Raw genomic sequence first — 20,750 nt, 5'->3', positions numbered from 1 at the left:
ATGTAGTAAAATACAATGAAGCATCTTTCTGTAGATAAAAGGTCTGAATAACACTTTTCCAAGTCTATATGAAATAAGTATTAAGCAGGGCAACTCTCTTGTATTATTGTTTTCTGATTTTTTTGTGTCCTACTTTTTCCTAAGAGCCCACCCAGAGAAGTCTTAAGCAACAGCCACTAAACAAAGGATGGGTAACATACAGTGTTTTTATGTCATATGCCCTCATTGTCTATGAACACAATATGAGCTAACCTAAGTAGAATGCTATTTCCTACATCATCTTAAAGACCTAATGTTTATCGCTAAGACTTATACATCAAATTGTTTTGATATGCTTAGGTTTATAACTTCTTCTATCATAATTAAAACAATATTAGGGTAAAGTCTACGGCCACAAATCAAAGTAAAGGGAACCAATACTTACAGAAAAATGACCTTTGATCTTGGCTTCAACAAAGTGATCTGAGTACTTACAATAAAACATCAGACAACCTCCAAACCCAACACACACAGACAAATACCCAATTCCCACATTAAAATTATATTTGGAAATAAAACTTTACCTTTTTAATTCAGAAAGCCTGGACTCAATAGTTTCCTGTTTTATTTGAACCTTCTGAGCACTACTTATAATTTTTGTTAAATCTTCCTGACGAATTTTATTTTCTTCTGGTTTTGAAGATGAAACCTTTGAAAAAGTAAATTTAGAAAATCAAAGACACAGTAAACACTCATGATTGTAACTCAAAGCTTCCCTATCAGAAGAGGTTTTTGTGGCCTGTTCAGGAAGTGAGATCTGGTTCCAAAAGCCCGGGATGAAATGCTAGGGAAAGAATAAACTTCAGAACTCAATGGGAGGGAATGTAAGGAATAATGTACTTAAAAAAATGTTTTTTAATGTGAAAAAGTTTCCACAAGCAGGAATATCTTAGGGTCTTTTATTCTCCCCTTATGCCAAACTCCTTGCAGTTTCCCCCAAGCCTCTTTATTGCCACATTCCACATTTAATTAAATTTATGCAGTAAGAGGTTCATGTTGGCCATTTTCTTCCATGGTCCACTCCTTTTATAGATTTAGTAAAATATCTTGTTTTACCAAAAGATATTATGCATTAAAAATGTATTACTGAATGTATTTCTGAAAGCCTACTATGTGGGCATATTTATATTATTAGAAGAGACTTATTGTAGGCACTGGATATACAATAGCAAACTATAGAAAAAGCCTTACAGGGAGCTCACATTCTAGCAGGAACTTATTTTACTTTATTTTATTTTTAAGCTAACTTAGGAAAAAAATACAGGAAAACAAGTAAAACTTTACTTTCCTAATTCATCCCAACAAGGAACAGTTGTGTATTTCTGTACTTTCAATAGCTGAAATAAAAATCTTGGTCAAGCACACTCCAGGTCAATACCCGAATCAGCTCATGTTCACAACAGCTCACCTTCCTTTTAATGTTCTCCAACAAGTCATCCTGTCCTTGTTTGAAGTAAGGATGCTGAAATTCTACAGGACCATCTCTTTCTTGCTTTACAATTCCAGAGTCGATATGTACTACTTTACGGAAACCATCTGAAAAAGATTCAAAATTCAAATGACTAAAATAAACGAGTCAAAATTTGGTGGTGCTGGTATGGAATAATTTTCTTTACCACCCTAATGGGGGAAAAAACGGCTTCATCAGTAGCTGATAATACTACTCCAAATAAACTGCTGTCCATACTCACACATATTCAGTTGCCTCACAAAGCTTGCCATGTTATTGTGCTTGAAATATTTGGGAAGAATTTCTTTTGCAAATCGTTGCTCATCCAAGACCAGAAAACTCTGGCCATTCTACAAGGGGGACAAAAAGAAGAAAAAGTCAAATAATTAAGTTCCTATGACACATGGTGATATATTTATACATCCCAGAACTGTCTTGAGTAGTCCTTCCTAGATGTCTTCAGACTAACATTCTATTCTTGATAACAGGAACAACAAACGAATTGCAATTAAGTACCAAACTGCAACTAAGCTTTTTGATGTCAACCTCAAAAGTTTAGGAATATATCTCAAACCAAATGCCACATCACACGCTATGGTGAAATATTAGAAGAATTTCCACTAAACAAGAAATGAGAAAATGAAATACAATTATGTAGCCAGCAGAATTAACATTGTTTTAAAACTAGTGCAATAAAGACCAAAAAAAAAAAGAAAAAAAGATTTTGAGAGGAAGTACCATTTTATAATTACTTGCAGTAGACATAATTGTATCTTTGTACAATCTATTTATTTATTATTTTTTATTATACTTTAAGTTCTAGGGTGCACGTGCACAATGTGCAGGCTTGTTACATATGTGCCATATTGGTGTGCTATACCCGTTAACTCGTCATTTATATTAGGTATATCTCCTAATGCTATCCCTCCCCCGCCACCCCACCCCACAACAGGCCCAAGTATGTGATGTTCCCCTTCCTGTGTCCAAGTGTTCTCATTATTCAATTCCCACCTATGAGTGGGAACATGTGGTGTTTGGTTTTCTGTTCTTGCAAGAGTTTGCTGAGAATGATGGTTTCCAGCTGCATCCATGTCCCTACAAAGGACATGAACTCATCCTTTTTTATGGTTGCATAGTATTCCATGGTGTGTATGTGCCACATTTTCTTAATCCAGTCTGTCACTGATGGACATCTGGGTTGGTTCCAAGACTTTGCTATTGTGAATAGTGCCACAATAAACATACGTGTTCATGTGTCTTTATAGTAGCATGATTTATAATTCTTTGGGTATATCCCCAGTAATGGGATGGCTGGGTCAAATGGTATTTCTAGTTCTAGATCCTTGAGGAATCACCACACTGTCTTCCACAATGGTTGAACTAGTTTACAGTCCCACCAACAGTGTAAAAGAGTTCCTATTTCTCCACATCCTCTCCAGCACATTGTTTCCTGACTTTTTAATGATTGCCATTCTAACTGGTGTGAGATGGTATCTCATTGTGGTTTTGATTTCCATTTCTCTGACGGCGAGTGATGATGAGCATTTTTTCATGTGTCTGTTGCCTGCATGAATGTCTTCTTTTGAAAAGTGTCTGTTTATATTCTTCACCCACTTTTTGATGGGGTTGTTTTTTTCTTGTAAATTTGTTTTGAGTTCTTTGTAGGTTCTACTTTGTCAGATGAGTATATTGAAAAAATTATCTCCCATTCTGTAGGCTGCCTGATCACTCTGATGGTAGTTTCTTTTGCTGTGCAGAAACTCTTTAGTTTAATTAGATCCCATTTGTCAATTTTGGCTTTTGTTCCCATCGCTTTTGGCATTTTAGTCATGAAGTCCTTGCCCACGCCTATGTCCTGAATGGTATTGCCTAGGTTTACTTCTAGGGTTTTTATGGTTTTAGGTCTAACATTTAAGTTTCTAATCCATCTTGAATTAACTTTCGTATAAGGTGTAAGGAAGGAATCCAGTTTCAGCTTTCTACATATGGCTAGCCTATTATTAAATAGGGAATCCTTTCCCCATTTCTTGATTTTTTCAGGTTTGTCAAAGATCAGATGGCTGTAGATGTGTGGTATTATTTCTGAGGGCTCTGCTCTGTTCCATTGGTCTATATCTCTGTTTTGGTACCAGTACCATGCTGTTTTGGTTACTGTAGCCTTGTAGTATAGTTTGAAGTCAGGTAGCGTGATACCTCCAGCTTTGTTCTTTTGGCTTAGGATTGTCTTGGCAATGCGGGCTCTTTTTTGGTTCCATATGAACGTTAAAGTAGTTTTTCCCAATTCTGTGAAGAAAGTCATTGGTAGCTTAATGGGGATGGCACTGAATCTATAAATTACCTTGGGCAGTATGGCCATTTTCATGATGATTCTTCCTATCCATGAGCATGGAATGTTCTTCCATTTGTCTGTGTCCTCTTTTATTTCACTGAGCAGTGGTTTGTAGTTCTCCTTGAAGAGGGCCTTCACATCCCTTGTAAGTTGGATTCCTATGTATTTTATTCTCTTTGAAGCTATTGTGAATGGGAGTTCACTCATGATTTGGCTCTCTGTTTGTCTGTTATTGGTATATAAGAATGCTTGTGATTTTTGCACATTAATTTTGTATCCTGAGACTTTGGTGAAGTTGTTTATCAGCTTAAGGAGATTTTGGGCTAAGATGATGGGGTTTTCAAAATATACAATCATGTCATCCGCAAACAGGGACAATTTGACTTCTTCTTTTCCTAACTGAATACCCTTGATTTCCTTCTCTTGCCTGATTGCCCTAGCCAGAACTTCCAACACTATGTTGAATAGGAGTGGTGAGAGAGGGCATCCCTGTCTTGTGCCCGTTTTCAAAGGGAATGCTTCCAGTTTTTGCCCATGCAGTATGATATTGGCTATGGGTTTGTCATAAATAGCTCTTATTATTTTGAGATACGTTCCATCAATACCGAATTTATTGAGAGTTTTTAGCATGAAGGGCTGCTGAATTTTGTCAAAGGCCTTTTCTGCATCTATTGAGATAATCATGTGGTTTTTGTCTTTGGTTCTGTTTATATACTGGATTATCTTTATTGATTTGCATATGTTGAACCAGTCTTGCATCCCAGGGATGAAGTCCACTTGATCATGGTGGATAAGCTTTCTTTCTGATGTGCTGCTGGATTCGGTTTGCCAGTATTTCATTGAGGATTTTTACATCGATGTTCATCAGGGATATTAGTTTAAAATTATCTTTTTTTGTTTTGTCTCTGCCAGACTTAGATATCAGGATGATGTTGGCCTCATAAAATGAGTCAGAAGGAGTCTGTCTTTTTCTATTGATTGGAACAGTTTCAGAAGGAATGGTATCAGCTCCTCCTTGTACCTCTGGTAGAATTCGGCTGTGAATCCGTCTGGTCCTGGACTTTTTTTGGTTGGTAGGCTATGAATTATTGCTTCAATTTCACAGCCTGTTATTGGTCTATTCAGGGATTCAACTTCTTCCTGGTTTAGTCTTGGGAGAGTGTATGTGTCCATTTCTTCTAGGTTTTCTAGTTTATTTGCTTAGAGGTGTTTACAGTATTCTCTGATGGTAGTTTCTGGGGGGTCGGTGGTGATATCCCCTGTATCATTTTTTATTGTGTCTATTTGATTCCTCTCTCTTTTCTTACTTATTAGTCTTGCTAGCAGTCTATCAATTTTGTTGACCTTTTCAAAAAACCAGCTCCTGAATTCATTGATTTTTTGAAAGGTTTTTTATGTCTCTATCTCCTTCACTTCTGATCTGATCTCAGTTATTTCTTGCCTTCTGCTAGCTTTTGAACGTAAACGCTCTTGTTTCTCTGGTTCTTTTAATTGTGATGTTAGGGTGTCAATTTTAGATCTTTCCAGTTTTCTCTTGTGGGCATTTAGTGCTATAAATTACCCTCTACACACTGCTTTAAATGCGTCCAAGAGATTCTGGTATGTTGTATCTTTGTTCTCATTGGTTTCAAAGAACATCTTTATTTCTGCCTTCATTTTGTTGTGTACCCAGTAGTCATTCAGGAGCAGGTTGTTCAGTTTCCACGTAGTTGAGCAGTTTTGATTGAGTGTCTTAGTCCTGAGTTCTAGTTTGATTGTACTGTGGTCTGAGAGACAGTTTGTTATAATTTCTGTTCTTTTACATTTGCTGTGGAGTGCTTTACTTCCAACTATGTGGTCAATTTTGGAATAAGTGTGATGTGGTGCTGAGAAGAATGTATATTCTGTTGATTGGGGTGGAGAGTTCTGTAGATGTCTATTAGGTCCGCTTGGTGCAGAGCTGAGTTCAATTTCTGGATATCCTTGTTAACTTTCTGTCTCATTGATCTGTCTAATGTTGACGGTGAGGTGTTAAAGTCTCCCATTATTATTGTATGGGAGTCTAAGTCTCTTTGTAAGTCTCTAAGGACTTGCTTTATGAATCTGGGTGCTCCTGTATTGGATGCATGTATATTTAAGATACTTAGCTCTTCTGGTCGAATTGATCCTTTTACCATTATGTAATGGCCTTCTTTGTCTCTTTTGATCTTTGTTGGTTTAATTGTCAGATTTACCAAAGTTGAAATGAAGGAAAAAATCTTAAGGGCGGCCAGAGAGAAAGGTCGGGTTACCCACAAAGGGAAGCCCATTAGACTAACAGCAGATCTCTTGGTAGAAACTCTACAAGCCAGAAGAGAGGGGGGGCCAATATGCAACACTCTTAAAGAAAAGAAATCTCAACCCAGAATTTCATATCCAGCCAAACTAAGTTTCATAAGTGAAGGAGAAATAAAATCCTTTACAGACGAGCAAATGCTGAGAGATTTTGTCACCACCAGGCCTGCCCTACAAGAGCTCCTCAAGGAAGCACTAAGCATGGAAAGGAACAACTGGTACCAGGCACTGCAAAAACATGCCAAAATGTAAAAAGCATCGATGCTAGGAAGAAACTGCATCAACTAATGAGCAAAATAACCAGCTAACATCATAATGACAGGATCAAGTTCACACATAACAATATTAACCTTAAATGTAAATGGGCTAAATGCTCCAATTAAAAGACACAGACTGGAAAACTGGAGAAAGAGTCAAAACCCATCAGTGTGCTGTATTCAGAAGACCCATCTCACGTGCAGAGACACACATAGGCTCAAAATAAAGGGATGGAGGAAGATCTACCAAGCAAATGGAGAACAAAAAAAAGCAGGGGTTGCAATCCTAGTTGCTGTACAATCAATTAAAAAATCCTTTAAGAATTCAGTGAGATACGTGGTTAATAAATTAATATTAAACGTCACTAGTGTTTTTCTCTACAAAAAACAAACACCTGAAAACACTACAAAAATAAGTAATCAAAGTAGCACGGTACTGGCATACAGACAAACACATAGATCAATGAAATAAAACAGAGCCCAGAAATAAACCCTGCCAAAGGACTTTTGGCAAGTGTCAAGACCATTCAATTAAAAAAGGACAGTCTTTTCAACAAATGGTGCAGGGAAAACTGGGTATCTACATACAAAAAAAGAAGTTAGACCCTTAGCTGATACATACCATATATAAAAACTAACTTCAAATCAATCAAAGATCTAAACCCAAGCACTAAATAAACTTTTAACAGTAGTAAAGCATGATATTAGATTTAGCAATGATTTATTGAATGTAACACTAAAAGTACAGGCAACAAAAGCAAAAACAGACAAATAGAACTACATCAAATCCAAAAACTTTTATGAAAAGAAGACTACCAACAGATTTAAAAGACAACCCTCAGAGTGGAAAGAAAGTGCAAATCATATATCTCAAAAGAAGTTAATATCCAGAACATAGAAAGAACTCTTAAAATTCAAAAACAACAAAAGACAAAAAAAAACCCAAACAACCCGATTAAAAAACGAGCAAGGAACTGAGTAGGTATTTCTCCAAAGAATCTATACAAACTGCCAATAAGCACATAAAAAGACGGTCAGTAACACAAATCATTAGAGAAATGAAAATCAAAATTAAAACAATATACTACTTCACACCCAGTAGAATGGCTATTATCAAAACCACATAAAAAAAGTTTTGGCAAGGATGTGGAGAAATTGGAATCTTGGTGCAATATTGGTTGGGAATGTTAAAATAGTGTGGTTGCTGTGGAAAACAATATGATAGTTCCTTTAAAAATTAAACAAAGAACATATAATCTAGCAATTCCACTCCTAGGTATACACTCAAAAAAAAAACAAACAACAACAAAAAAAAACAACAACAATAACAAAAAAAAAAAACATAAAAGCAACGACTTGAACAGATACTTGTACCCCATGTTCACAGTAGCATTTTTCACAATAGGCAAAAAGTAGAAGTAACTTAAGTATCCACCAATACATTGTGAAACATGTATGGATAAAATATAGTATATACATGCAATGAAATATTATTTCACCTAAAAAAGGAAATTCTCACAGCTACAACATGGAAAGAACTTTGAAAACTTTATGCTGTGAAATAAGCCAGTCACAAAAGAACAAACACTGTACAATTTCCCTTATATGAAGTTTTCATAATAGCCAATTTCAGAGACAAAAAGTAGAATGGTGGTTGTCAGGGGCTGGGGAGAGGAAGGACTTGGAAGTTATTGTGAAATGTGTATAAAGTTTCAGTGTGGAAAGATAAAAATTGTTCTGGAGATGGGTGGTGGCAATGGTTGCCTAACAATGTGAATCTAACTTAACAAACTTAAAATGGTTAATTTTATGTATATTTTACCATAATTTAAAAAATTAGAAACTAAAATGGAATAAAAAAACCCAATAATAATAGAAAAATGTTAAGTATCTAAAAATAAAATTTAAAAATATACAGGAACTTTAAAAATATTAAAACTACAGAAATATAAAAGGAAGACAAATGCAGTATCATAAAGGTGTCAATCCTCTCTAAATTAACCAATACATTAAATTCTCTATTAAAAAATGATTTGTGGAGTAAAGATGAATTGATGCTATTATAACCAAACATTAGGTACTTAAGTTCGTTTGTAAAAATAATTACATAACAACAAACAAGAAAATATTCAGAACAATGGGGAGTATTTTAACCTTACCCAATATAGATTATAAAATCATAGTGTCAACAATTTAGTACAAAAGAAAAAGTGATTAAATAGATTAATGGACTGACTAGAGAGGAGAGATGAACCAGCAAATCTATTTGAGAATTTACCAGGTAGTAAGTCAAGATGGCATTCAAATTAGGGGATAATCAGAACAGAAAAGGATTAAGAAATTTTCCATTTGAGAAGAAAAATAAGAGCTCAATGCCCTCTCACTCTTTACAACCAAGCTTTTGGAGACATGACATAATAAACAAAGAAGACATATAGATAAAATATAAATTTATCCAGGGAGACTGCTAGCTTCTTACTCTATCTCTACTCTCCTCTACTTTCTTCCTAACAGAAACACAATTTTGATGAAAAACACACTGTGAAATTTAGCAGAGGCCCAGACTCATAATTGAAGAATGTAAAGCAAAACAAGTAATGATTTTCCCTTATTAGATTAAATTTACAACCCTTGACAATAACCAGGATTGGCAACTAGGTAATCATCAAAATTAAAATGCATACACCTTTTCCTACCTTAAAAGAACTTTCCCTCTTACACCTTCTTTTTCAATCTACCCATTTGTCTTTTCCTTAACTGCAAAATTTAACAAGCAGGTATTTTAAACCCCCCTTCTCCAATTCAGGACCATCCACTTACTCTCACTAAAACTGTTTTGGTTCCCTCACTTGACTGAAACCAGATTTCTAAAATGTCAAATGTCAAATTCAATGCCCTCTTTTCAGTCCTGATCTTCCTACACCTCTCTGTGGCATTTCATTTGGTGCAACTAACAATTACCTCCTTAAATGTTCTACTCTCTGGGCTTTGATGTTAAACACTATTGAGTCTCTTATCTCTCATATTTCCTTTCAATTTCTTCCACCTATCAAATAAGAGGTAGCTGTGTTTTCTAGGTTTTTATCCTTGATCATGGCAGCATTGATATTCTTTCCTTAGACAAAGGAAAGACAAAGGAAAGAATATATATATATTTATATCCACAGTAGGGTATCTTATTATTGACTTTATTTTATATGATGATAAACACATCTACATCCCTGTCCATGATCATCTCAAATTACACACTTCAATTTAAAATTGTTAACATTTTTTACACTATGTTAACTCAGTATGTTCTCAACCCATTTCCTGTTTCCCCTGAAGTCAATCTTTTCTTGTGTCTTCCATTCTAGTAAGTCCCTTTCCCACTAACTTACTCGACATTTGATGTCAAGAAGAAAACATGAAGTTAAAAACTCTCAATTCTAACAGCTAGTAAGAGGGAAACATTAAAAACATTCCCTTTAAAAATTAAGAACAAAGCTGGAATCCCACGATAATTGCTACTATTCACTCTTAGTTACTGCCAAAAGAAAAACTGAAGGCATAAAGGTCTGAAAGGAAGAAAATAAATATCAATCACAGATACTATGGGTGTACTCAGAAAACTGAAATCAGTAAAATGATTTGCTCACTGATTATCAATTTACAAAAATTACTTGTATTTCTAATTACCAGCAACAGTTAGAAATCGATTTTTAAGTCAAGAACACCATTTACAACACATATAAGATATCCAGGAAGAAAATGAACAAAGATCCACAAGGCCTAATAGGAAACATTTATAAATCAACAAAATGAATTTAGAAATATGCCTTGTCACGAGAATACACAACATAGAGATATCGATTTTCCCAAATCTGATTTATATAGTTTTGATGCAATTGCAGCAAAAATCCAAAAGGCTTTCTTTTTTTAATGGAACTTGATTTTAAAACGTATATGGAAGAGCTAAAGACCAAAAATAGTTAAGGCACTCCTGAAGAATAGATTACCCTACAAAAAGACTTTTTCTGAAGCTACAGTAATTAAGACAGCAGAAGACAGGCACAGGATAAACTGTCCAATGGAATGGCATAAAGACTCCAGAAACAAAACCACTGAATGTTTGTGTCCCCCAAAATTCTATGTTGAAACCCTTGCCCCTGATATGATGGTATTTGGAGGTAGGGCCTTTGGGAGGTAATTAGGTTCAGAAAAGGTAATGAAGACAGGACCCCCAAGTTAGGTTTAGTGTCCTTATAAGATGAGAGAGACCAGAACACATACTAACTCTCTCTCTCTCCACCATTGTGAAGACACAGAGAGAAGGCAGCTGTCTGCAAAGCAGAGAAAGCTCTAACGCAGGAACTGAAATGACCAGTGCCTTCATCTTGGACTTCTCTGCCTCCAGAACTGTAAAAAATAAATCTCTGTTGTTGAAGCCACCTAGTCTATGTTATTCTGCTACAGCAGCCCAACTGATTAAGACAATATCTATATGTACTTGTGACGTAAGACAGAAGTGGCAATACAGATCACTAGAAAAGGAGGAACTACTCAGTAAAGGTTCTAGACAACTAAAAGGTAAAAAACCACAAACTGGAAGATATGGCCAACACATAAACTTGAAAAGTGAGTATGTAGAATATATAGGAATTCTCACAAACAATAAAAAAAAAACCAGAAAAATGGCAAAACAAACATTTCACAGAACAGGAAACACAAATGGCCAACAAACGTGAAAAGGTTTTAGAACTCATTAATAATCAAGAAAATATAAATCAAAACCTCATTGAGACAATGTTTTATCTCAATTAGATTGGTAAAAATTAAGAACAATAATACACAGTTTTGAAGAGGCAGATTAACAGAAAATCTCCTACATGGCTAAGAGTGGAATAAGCTGGTGTGGTCTCTTTGGAAGATAATTTGCACTATCCTGAGGTTAAACATTTCATACCCTATATCCCAGCAATTGATGTGAGTGTACAGACCTTAGAGAAACTTGCTTATATACACCATGAGAGACATACAAGAATATTCCTAACTGCATATGACACCGTTGATCTCTTTCCTGAGCCATTTTCTTTCATTAATTTCTATGAGTTCACTCCCTTGATTTTTCCTTCTTTTTCACTGTTCACTGTTTCACTTTTTCACTTCTCAGTGTCCTTTGCTGACTTTTGTCTTCAGACTCTCTAAATGTTGGAATAATAAATCTTTTGGTTCCTTCTATCTTCACAGATGATGATTTCATTTAGTCTCATGGCTTTACCAGTTACAAGGTCCAAACTCCACCATGAATGCCAAAGTCTTATACTCAACAACCTATTCAACATTTCCACTTGGACATCTTGGAGTATGGAAGTCAGTCAAGCTGTTCAAAAAATTCCTGTTTTTTTTTTTTTTCCTAGCACTGCACTTCCCCATCCCTTTTGAAATTAGGTGTGGCCATATGACTAGGCATGGTCAAACTTAAGAAAAATTAAACAACTTTCACGTTGTTTCAAATACTACTACAGATCTGTTTTTAATCTCAAAGTTAATATGCCAAAAAGAATCTCTAACTTATCTTCCCTCAGCAAATGGATTTATCCTGTAGTTCAAACCAAATTTATGAATCATTTTTAATTGTCGTTCCTCCAACCATAGCCAATTTATCAATTTATCAGCAAATCCTGAAGCTCTGCCTTCAAAGAATATTTCAAAGCTGACTACTTCTCAATACCTCAACTGCTGCTACCTTAGTCTCAACCACCAATATTTTCAATACCATATAGGAAAACTGTGATAGTTTTCTAACTGGTCCCCTCATTTCCAATCTTCTTACTACAGATCTAGGGCCCTACACCATCTGCTCCTCCCTACCTCCCTACCCTCACTCTCCTATTCCCTAAAGATACTCTAACCACATGGGCCTTCCTGCATCCTTGAATAGCCACATTCAAGGCCTTTCCTTTTGTCATTCCCCTCTGTCTGGCCCATCTTTTCTAATCATTTAGATCTCTCCTCAAACATCATCTCCTTGAAGAGGCTTTCCTCATCACCTTACCTAAAATATCCACAAATCCTAGTTTGTTTATGGGTCAGTTATCAATTTATTGCTCCAAATTCATTCTTCATTGTCTGCTCTACAAGCATAGAGCTAGATCCCTTAAATAAATATCTTTATTTTTCTAGGTACCATGATGTTAAGTTTTGTCAGCATGGGATACTACAGAGATATTACAAGAAAAAGGAGTTCTTGTTCCTGACTCATGTATCCTTGGCAAGCTTCTGCAGTGGAGGAAGGTTCTCCAGTGCCTATCTCTTGATATTAATGGTAGTCAGCAACACTCAAAGGCCATCAGCTTTCCCTGGTGCTCCCTCTCTGGGGAGGTTTCAAAGCAGAGTATCTCTAACAAGATATCTCCCCATACACAGTTTTTTAGGGTACTCCAGAACAGGGATTTATAAACTTTTATCTTAATGGGACAAATAGTAAATTAGGCTTGCAGATTATAACATCATAACTCTACCTTTGTAGTGAGAAAGAGATATAGACAATATGTAAATAGATTGGGCATAGCTGTGTTCTAATTAAACTTTATTTATAAAACAGCTGGCAAAAGGACTGTAGTTTGCCAATCCCTCACCTAGAGGGCATATTCCCCAGCAAGTTTTAAAGGATGCATTTCCAGTAAGTTCCACCAGAGCAACACCAGTGACTTCTCTGCTACTGAGTCATGGCCATATCCTCTCCAAAAAGGTAAGAATCTTAGCCTTGGCAAAAAGGGTTCTTACTTGGGCACTCTATTTCAGCCATATCAGTAGTAGCTGCTTCTTAAAACTATTCCTGTATTCCCTGAATTTTCTTTAATTTCCCTGATAAAATCAGTAACTCTATTAAACTTACCCTCTTGAAAATACCTATGGCTTCTGACTTATGATTGGACCTTAATCAATACACAGTTTATCTTGCTTTTTTAAAGGCATTTATCACTAACTGAAATTATATTAATTGTGTTTTGCTTGCTTTTAATTTTTTTTTTTTTTTCCTTTTAAGAGACAGGGGTCTCAGTATGTTGCCCAGGCTAGCCTCAAACTCCTGGGCTCAAGCAATCCTCCCAACTCAGCCTCCCCAGTACCTGGGACTACAGACATGCACCACCACACCCAGCTTGTATTTGCTTACTTTTTATTTATTAATATCCATCACTCAAATGTAAGCTCCATAAAGGTAGGCACTTTGGTTCACTACTGAATGAATTCCTAATACCCAGCACACTATCAGGTCATAACAGATTCATAACAAGTATCTGTGACTAAATCTTTGGCCAAATAAACTGAATTTTTAGAATTTCATCAAATTTTATTTGATTATATAAAATAGGAAGATGACAATAATCTCTTGCTTATACCTGTGCTCACTCTCTCTCACAAACCCTCCTTATTCATTCACATCACTCTATCTCTGCTTATTGCATTCCCTCAGTCTCTATTCTAAAATTAGTAAATAACTTGGAGTGCAAAAATTCACCTTCCTCCCTTTTAAACCTGTGAGGTTCAAGCAATACAACACAGAATCTCCCTCTCTCTAAGTATTTTACAAGGATCAGAAAACTACTACTGAGTGAGGTGGGAAAGACAGGCACCTTCTCCTTAAACCCTACCCAAAAATGTTGGCAAGATTCCAAAGAGTAGAAACGGTAGTTACTCTCCAAATTAACCATTTGGCACTCTTGGTTTAGAACACTCAAAATATTCCTAATAATCTAGTACTTCAGCCACATTACTTTAAAACATTTTTCAGAACAGAAATTTGTGACTTACCAATCTATAATTTTTTAATATGTACCAGCCAATCCTTTGGAGTCTTTAAAAGCTCATTCTTTCTCTTATATATACACAAGTAAAAATACTTGAAAATCAATCTTTCAACTTTTCTGCAGGTCTATCTAAGTTGGATTTTACCCTCATCTTCCCACACTTGTAGTCTTTCTTATTTTCACTTTGAAACACTGAAATAATGCAATGGTTGCTGGGATGTTCAAAACAATACTAGTACTTTGTGAAGTCCAAGGGCCTACTGCTCAAATTCATCCAAAACAGCTAGAAAACAATGGAAAAATTCTGTTTTTGCTCTCTCTCCCTCCTACCTATTTCCTAATTCATTTCTGCTGACATGAGGGGTACAGAGAAGCAGAGAATACCAAAGGGCACAAAAAGGGGGAAAAGCTGGGTATGAAGTCTTTGGTGGAAATCACTTCATTTTCTCAAACAATCTGAAAAACAGGGACAAAGGTAACAACACTGACAAAAGAATGACCCTCCAGTTCTTTCCGTCTTTTACACTGCTTCACTTCAGCGTACACTGGTTATCACATTTCATTAACTCGTAAAGGCTGTTTTTTACTATATAACTTCATTTAACCTCTACAGCCTTGTCTCTGAATATCAAGTTTCACCAGTTGCTTCCAAGCTAATATGTGCCCTCTCTTTAGGACACTTAAGATTTAAAACAGCTTTAGGTTGTCTGACAGTACAATCTCTGTACTTGATTCTGACAACAGACTATCAAAGCCAAGAGCAGTTATATAAAATTTTACATTTAAAGGAAATGTTAAAAAATGAAACTTTTCATTTTTCTTTTTCAGAAGAGTAAGGATAAAATGGAAGTATGTAAAACGCTCTTTCTTTTCTGTTTGTTGTTGTTGTTTTGAGACAGGATTTTGTTCTGTTGCTCAGGCTGGCTTGCAGTGGTGTGATCTCAGCTCACTGCAACCTCTGCCTCGTGGACTCAAGCCATCTTCCCTCTTCAGCCTCCTGAGTAGCTGGGACTAAAGATGCATGCCACCATACCTGGCTACTTTCTGTAATTTTTGTAGAGACAGGGTTTCGCCATGTTGCCCAGGATGGTCTCAAACTCCTGAGCTCAAGCCATCTGCCCATCTTGGCCTCCCAAAGTGCTGGGATTACAGGCATGAGCCACCGCACCTAGTCACGTTATGCTTTCTTAAAGACAGTCTGGAATTAAGGCATTTCTATTATTTTAGAGTCAGTAACACATTTAAGTATAATTTCAATTGTTCAGATCATTATATTCTTGTATTTAATGGTGAGAGGTATTATTTCACTTTTTAATTTTGTCATATTGCAAACTTCAAGGAAAATTAAAGTTATATAAGTCTCCAGAGATATTATCCAGAGATAATTTGGATAACGCAGTTGGTTTTGGAAAAACGCAGTTGGTAAGAGTTTTTTCCCCTTGCCTTACACTCAAGGTAGAGAAATAAATTATTTTCCACCACTGAAAAAAAATTGCACAAAAGGTTGTCTGGTTCCCAAAACAACTGCTTCTTCTAAAAGTTCTCAATGATTTTCATAGTACAAATGCTAAATTAGCTCAACAGAAGTAAAACACAAGTTTGAAGGAAACCAGAAACCACCATAAACAGCCACTTTTAAAAGATGAGAGTACCTGGGCACCTGTGGCTCACACCTGTAATCTCAACACTTTGGGAGGCCAAGACAGGCGGATCATGTGAGGTCAGCAGTTTGAGACTGCCTGACCAACATGGTGAAATACCCTCTCTACTAAAAACACAAAAATTAGCCAGGCATGGTGGTGTGCATCTGTAATCACAACTACTCAAGAGGCTAAGGCAGAAGAATCGTTTGAGCCCAGGAGGCAGAGGTTGCAGGGAGCTGAGATCGTGCCACTGTACTCTAGGGTGACAGAGTGATACTCTACTACAAAAAAAAAAAAAAAAAAAAAAAAAAAGAATGTGATATAATCTCTGCCACTTAGAAATTCAAAGCCTGCTGAGGCCTATTATATCATCGTTCCTACCACTCTCATTACATTTTCTAGGGATTTCATTTATTCATCAAAGAAAAGAGAAAGATGAAAGTAACTTATTTTGGTTTTTCCACCTAACATTATTGTTAAAGTTTTACTTTTCAGTGTTAGCACTGCTTTTAGAAAAATTAATGGAGAGCACGAGTGAGACAACTAAGCAACTAGGCTTAGCCCTAGACAACATTTATTCAGAATTGTCCACTGACTTGTGGCAAGCAACATTTTGGTATAAAACTAAATATGATGTCAACTTGTATTGTCTAGTTCTATTGGTGGAAGACTGATCTGGGAGCTCAGAAATCTATTAGGGTGGGGGTGTCCAATCTTTGGATTTTCCTGGGCAGCAGTGGAAGAATTGTTTTGGGCCACACATAAAATACACTAACACTAATGATAACTGATGAGCTTAAAAGCAAAACTGCAAATATATCTCATATTTCTTTAAGAAACTTTATGAATTTGTGTCGGAACGCATTCAAACCCATCCTTGGCCACATGTGGGCTTCGGGTTGGACTAGCTTATGTTAGAGTCTCATCTCCAATCTTGGCGAGCTGTATAATTATGGATAAATAATCTCACCTGTCCAAGCCTCAAATCCTCATCTATACAATGATGAGGCTAACCTAGATGATCTCTAAGATTCATTTCAAACATAATTTTACCTTCATCATTCCTACCACTCCATTACATTTTCGAGGGATCTCATTTATTCATCAATTATTAAACATCTACTGTGTCTCCGCCACAGTGATCTCACTGAGCTTACATTTTGATTGTCCCATAGGCATATTAGAAAATTAGTTAACACATAAGCTTAAAGTTAGTAATGGGATTAAAAAATGGTTAAGTGGCTTATTTGGCTTAGAACTCACAGAATGATGCATTTGTGGATCAGTACAAAACTCTCCACATTTGACACTGCTCAGAAAATAAGAATGCTATTAAAACAGTTACTAATCAGAATTTAACAGGCCTACGACTGGCATGATACTCTGATTAAAAGCAACTGCCAATATATATGGCCCCTATTTCTGGCCTGTAAAAGACAAAAAGGTATGATAAAGTCAGCTTTCGTGGGGAGAGAATCTCAGTCCGATCTCTAACACGAATACATGTCTGAATGACAGTCTGTGCTGACCCTTCTTGTCAACTTTTAATCCTTCTAACTGATGAAAAGCATGAGACATGTGTTTATTTTAAGTACATGCTAGTGGCTGGCTTTCTTATTTTCACCTAGCTTTGTACAATTGTACAGAACTCATTAAATTCTTAATACAAACACTCACACAATGCCCCCGCCCCACCACCTCCCCGCACTCAACTCCAAGCAGGGAGTGGGGCTAAAAGGATAACTCAGTTGCTCATAAGGAACACACAAAAATTAAACCCTAGAAGGAAGTTAGAAAAAAGAACAAATAATAACACAAGGCAAACTATGGTATTACAGTAGTCAAAACTTCAGGGTCTTAATATGGTGCTCACTCCCTGTTAAGATAAAAGTAAATAAAACTGAGAGTTCCTATAATAGGAGGAGAACAGGAAAGAAAGGAGGACGGGAGATAACATTTACTCAGCACTTAACAGGTGCCAGGCACTATGCAGGTAGTTTTCACTTACTCTTCTCAAGAACTACACACATGAAAATATGCCTCAATAGGTGATCATCTACAATAAGGGTTAACCACTTCCCTTCATAAAATGATTCCAACAGCCTAGGATTGTATTCTAATGTAAAGGTAGTGTGGATGTAAATAATCATTCTGCCTAGAATCTTGTATTTGGAACTGAAAGAGGTCTTGGGTCACCTAGGCAACCCATCCATCTTACGGATTTAACTTAGGCCAGACAAGAAAAGGGGCTGGACTAAGGTCATCCTTGTTTACAAGCAGAGTTGAGATCAGACCAATAATCAACACATCGATATGCCCCTCTGTTGGTAACAATTCAGTGAAATTTAGTAACTACTAAGTTACTGACCACCTATTAGTACTTTATTAAAACAATCCTAATAATCCGACTATACAAATAGCACAGAATCTCGAAAGAATGTGTTAATTTCTATATATTTTTAAAACCAACTGATAAGCAGTAATCTGCGTTTGAATATATGTCTATTTCCCTGACTGCTCTCCACATAAAGATCCCAGATGCAAAGCAGTGTTGGGGGAACGGGGAGGGGGTGATCGGTCGCTGAGGTAAAGATCGCCTCCTGTAAAGCCCCGGGTCCATGATCCTGGCCCTGGACTCCCCGTCCCCTCCGCGATTTGTAACCCCTGAGCCGGGCGGGAGGACAGAGGATGAGTGTGCAGTAAAGAGGCTCCCGCGCCCTCGGCTCGCCGATTCCCCTCGCGACGCCGGGCCGGTTCCGAACGCGGACCAGACCGTTAAGGGGCTGCCAGGGCCGCTACGCCCCGCTCGGGCCGCCCCTCCCCCACCGCGGCCTGAGGCGAGCGGCGCTGCCGGCCGGGCCCCCGCGGCTCCCCTAGCGAACAATACAGGGGGTCCCCCGCGAGGCCGAACACCAAGGCCCCGCACCGCGGGCCTCGCAGGCAGCGTCGAGCCGCAAGGCCGCGAGAGACCACCCCGCGGGAGAGCGAGTGAGGACGCGGTTATTCAGGGGGTGCAGAGGCCGCCGTGGCCTGACCGTACCTGGCTCCAGGTGATGAACTCGTTAGTGTGGGTTTCCTCCACAAGCGTCCACAGCTTGCTGAGGAAAGCCGGCACGTTCGAACTCTGCTTCATTGTTAACGCGGCGCAGGGATTCCAAATTCTAGACCCGAACGCGGTGGTAGCGGCGGCAGCAGCTCAGGCAACAGCTCCCCGAGAACGCCCACAACGCAGGCGCAGCAGATCTTGGTCCCCGCCCCCCAACTCCGCCAGGCGCGCGGCGAGGCAGAGAGGCCGGGCGGCCGCACGTGACGGACAAGTCCCCGCGCTCCGCCTGTGCGCGCATGGTTCCGCGCCGGTCCCGTCCCTGGCCAATCCCAGGGGCCGACCACACGATGGAGAAAAGCGATTGGCTGCTGCTGACATGAAGGGGGTGGGAGCAGAAGGGGGTGGGAGCAGAAGGGGGCGCTGCCTTCTCATTTGCCTTTTATACAGAAGCTTTGATGGTAGCGGATCTTCGGCTTGGGAGACAGTGTTTGGACGTTTCACGTGGAAACAGCTTATGGTTTCTGGGCTGTGGCTGGGAGGCTACAAAAAGCCCTTCGGGGCCTTTGAGTCATAAGTTTGGCAGGCAAAGTGTGGTTTGCACCAGTTTAGAGAAGATCCATTCGCAGAAGGAAAAAACCAGCTCTCAAGCGTGATGTGCTAGGCCCCGAATTGAAATTGTCTTAAAAATAATGAACCTTGTTCTTACATTATCATTGGGAGAAAAAGCCCTCTTTAAAATATGTTTATCAAAAAGAGCAGTTTAAATAACTCACTATTACTTAAAACTGTAAACCAGGAACTGCAATTGATGTATCATGTGCTGTTTTTAATCCAGTCATCAAGTGCATACTCTACACCCAGAATAAAAAGAAATAGACTGTTTATACTATTTTAGTTAATTAAAATAGTTGTTCCTGCGTATACTTTACAGATACATTCTTTTTAGCCTGAGAGATTGGTATAATGAAAAAAAATAATGGAGAAGGAGTCAGTAGATCTGAGTTTAGATAAAGCCTCTTGAACGTTTTTCTGTATATACACTGGTACTGTCAGAGCAATTCCTTAGCCACCAGTGCCACTTTTTCCCATTTCTTGATTGGGAATAAGATCTATCTTTTTACCCATTAAGAGTGTCTTTAATGCTATAATGGCTGTGCAAATGCTTTGAAAATATGAAGTCTACAAAATTCGACTTTTTTTTTTTTTTTTTACAGAGGTCAGCATGTGAAGGTAAAAACTTACAAACAAGTCAGAGCCAACACATTATACAAAAATTCAACATAGGATTGGTTTACTTCTTGGGTAAATGTAAAATAGTACATTAAAAATACATATAGAGAGAGTATCTTCCAATGAGCAAATATTTATTGAATGCTGCCTTTGTGTTCAGCACTGGGATGTTGGCTGAAGCAAAATCAGATATATGGAGGCATACATGTGATAGAGGAACTAGTATTTGATGAGCCCTTATATATGCCAAGGGCTTTACATATATTATTGAATCCTCACAACAATCCAATGAATTAGGTTTTATTATCCCTTTTTCCCAGTGAAGATTCTGAGACTCAAAAGTTGATTAATGTCCCCAGTCACAGCAAGTAAATGGGAGAAAGACTTTACACCCAAGCTTTATTGAGCTCAAAAGTATGTGCCCTTTCCATTGTACAATGATGACACTGTTTCAAAGCTCAAGATGCTTATATTCAAACTCGAGAAACAACATGACCACAGTGATCAGCACTCATTAATATATACAAAAAGAGCTAAATATTTGGTATAAAATAAGTACTAGGTGAGTTTAAAAAGACAGACTAGTAGGTTAAGGTGATAAGGAAAGATTTCATGGAGGATAGGGACCTTAAGTTGGATCTTGAGGTACA

General features: G+C 37.6%; 1 protein-coding gene across 2 annotated transcripts in view; it reads right to left on the bottom strand.

Moving 5' to 3' along the window:
- The window catches only part of LOC105465526 (heat shock transcription factor 2), a 37,905-nt gene extending 18,761 nt beyond the window's left edge, over positions 1-19,144 (bottom strand). Inside the window, exons 1-4 of one of the 2 annotated variants that reach the window (XM_011713972.2) lie at positions 18,865-19,144; positions 1,731-1,839; positions 1,448-1,575; positions 564-688 (exon numbers count right to left, since the gene is read on the bottom strand). In XM_011713972.2, coding sequence (XP_011712274.1) covers positions 564-688; positions 1,448-1,575; positions 1,731-1,839; positions 18,865-18,957 — 455 coding nt within the window. In that variant the 5' untranslated portion in view covers positions 18,958-19,144. The remainder of the gene's footprint in view (positions 1-563; positions 689-1,447; positions 1,576-1,730; positions 1,840-18,864) is intronic. The other variant, XM_011713971.2, reaches the window with a different exon arrangement.
- Positions 19,145-20,750: the final 1,606 nt, after the last annotated feature.

This window comes from Macaca nemestrina, chromosome 5 (assembly GCF_043159975.1).
Source record: "Macaca nemestrina isolate mMacNem1 chromosome 5, mMacNem.hap1, whole genome shotgun sequence".
Classification (NCBI taxonomy): Eukaryota; Metazoa; Chordata; class Mammalia; order Primates; family Cercopithecidae; genus Macaca; species Macaca nemestrina.
The sequence above is the reverse complement of the archived record's forward strand: the minus strand, read 5'-3'. Positions and strand labels throughout refer to the sequence as shown.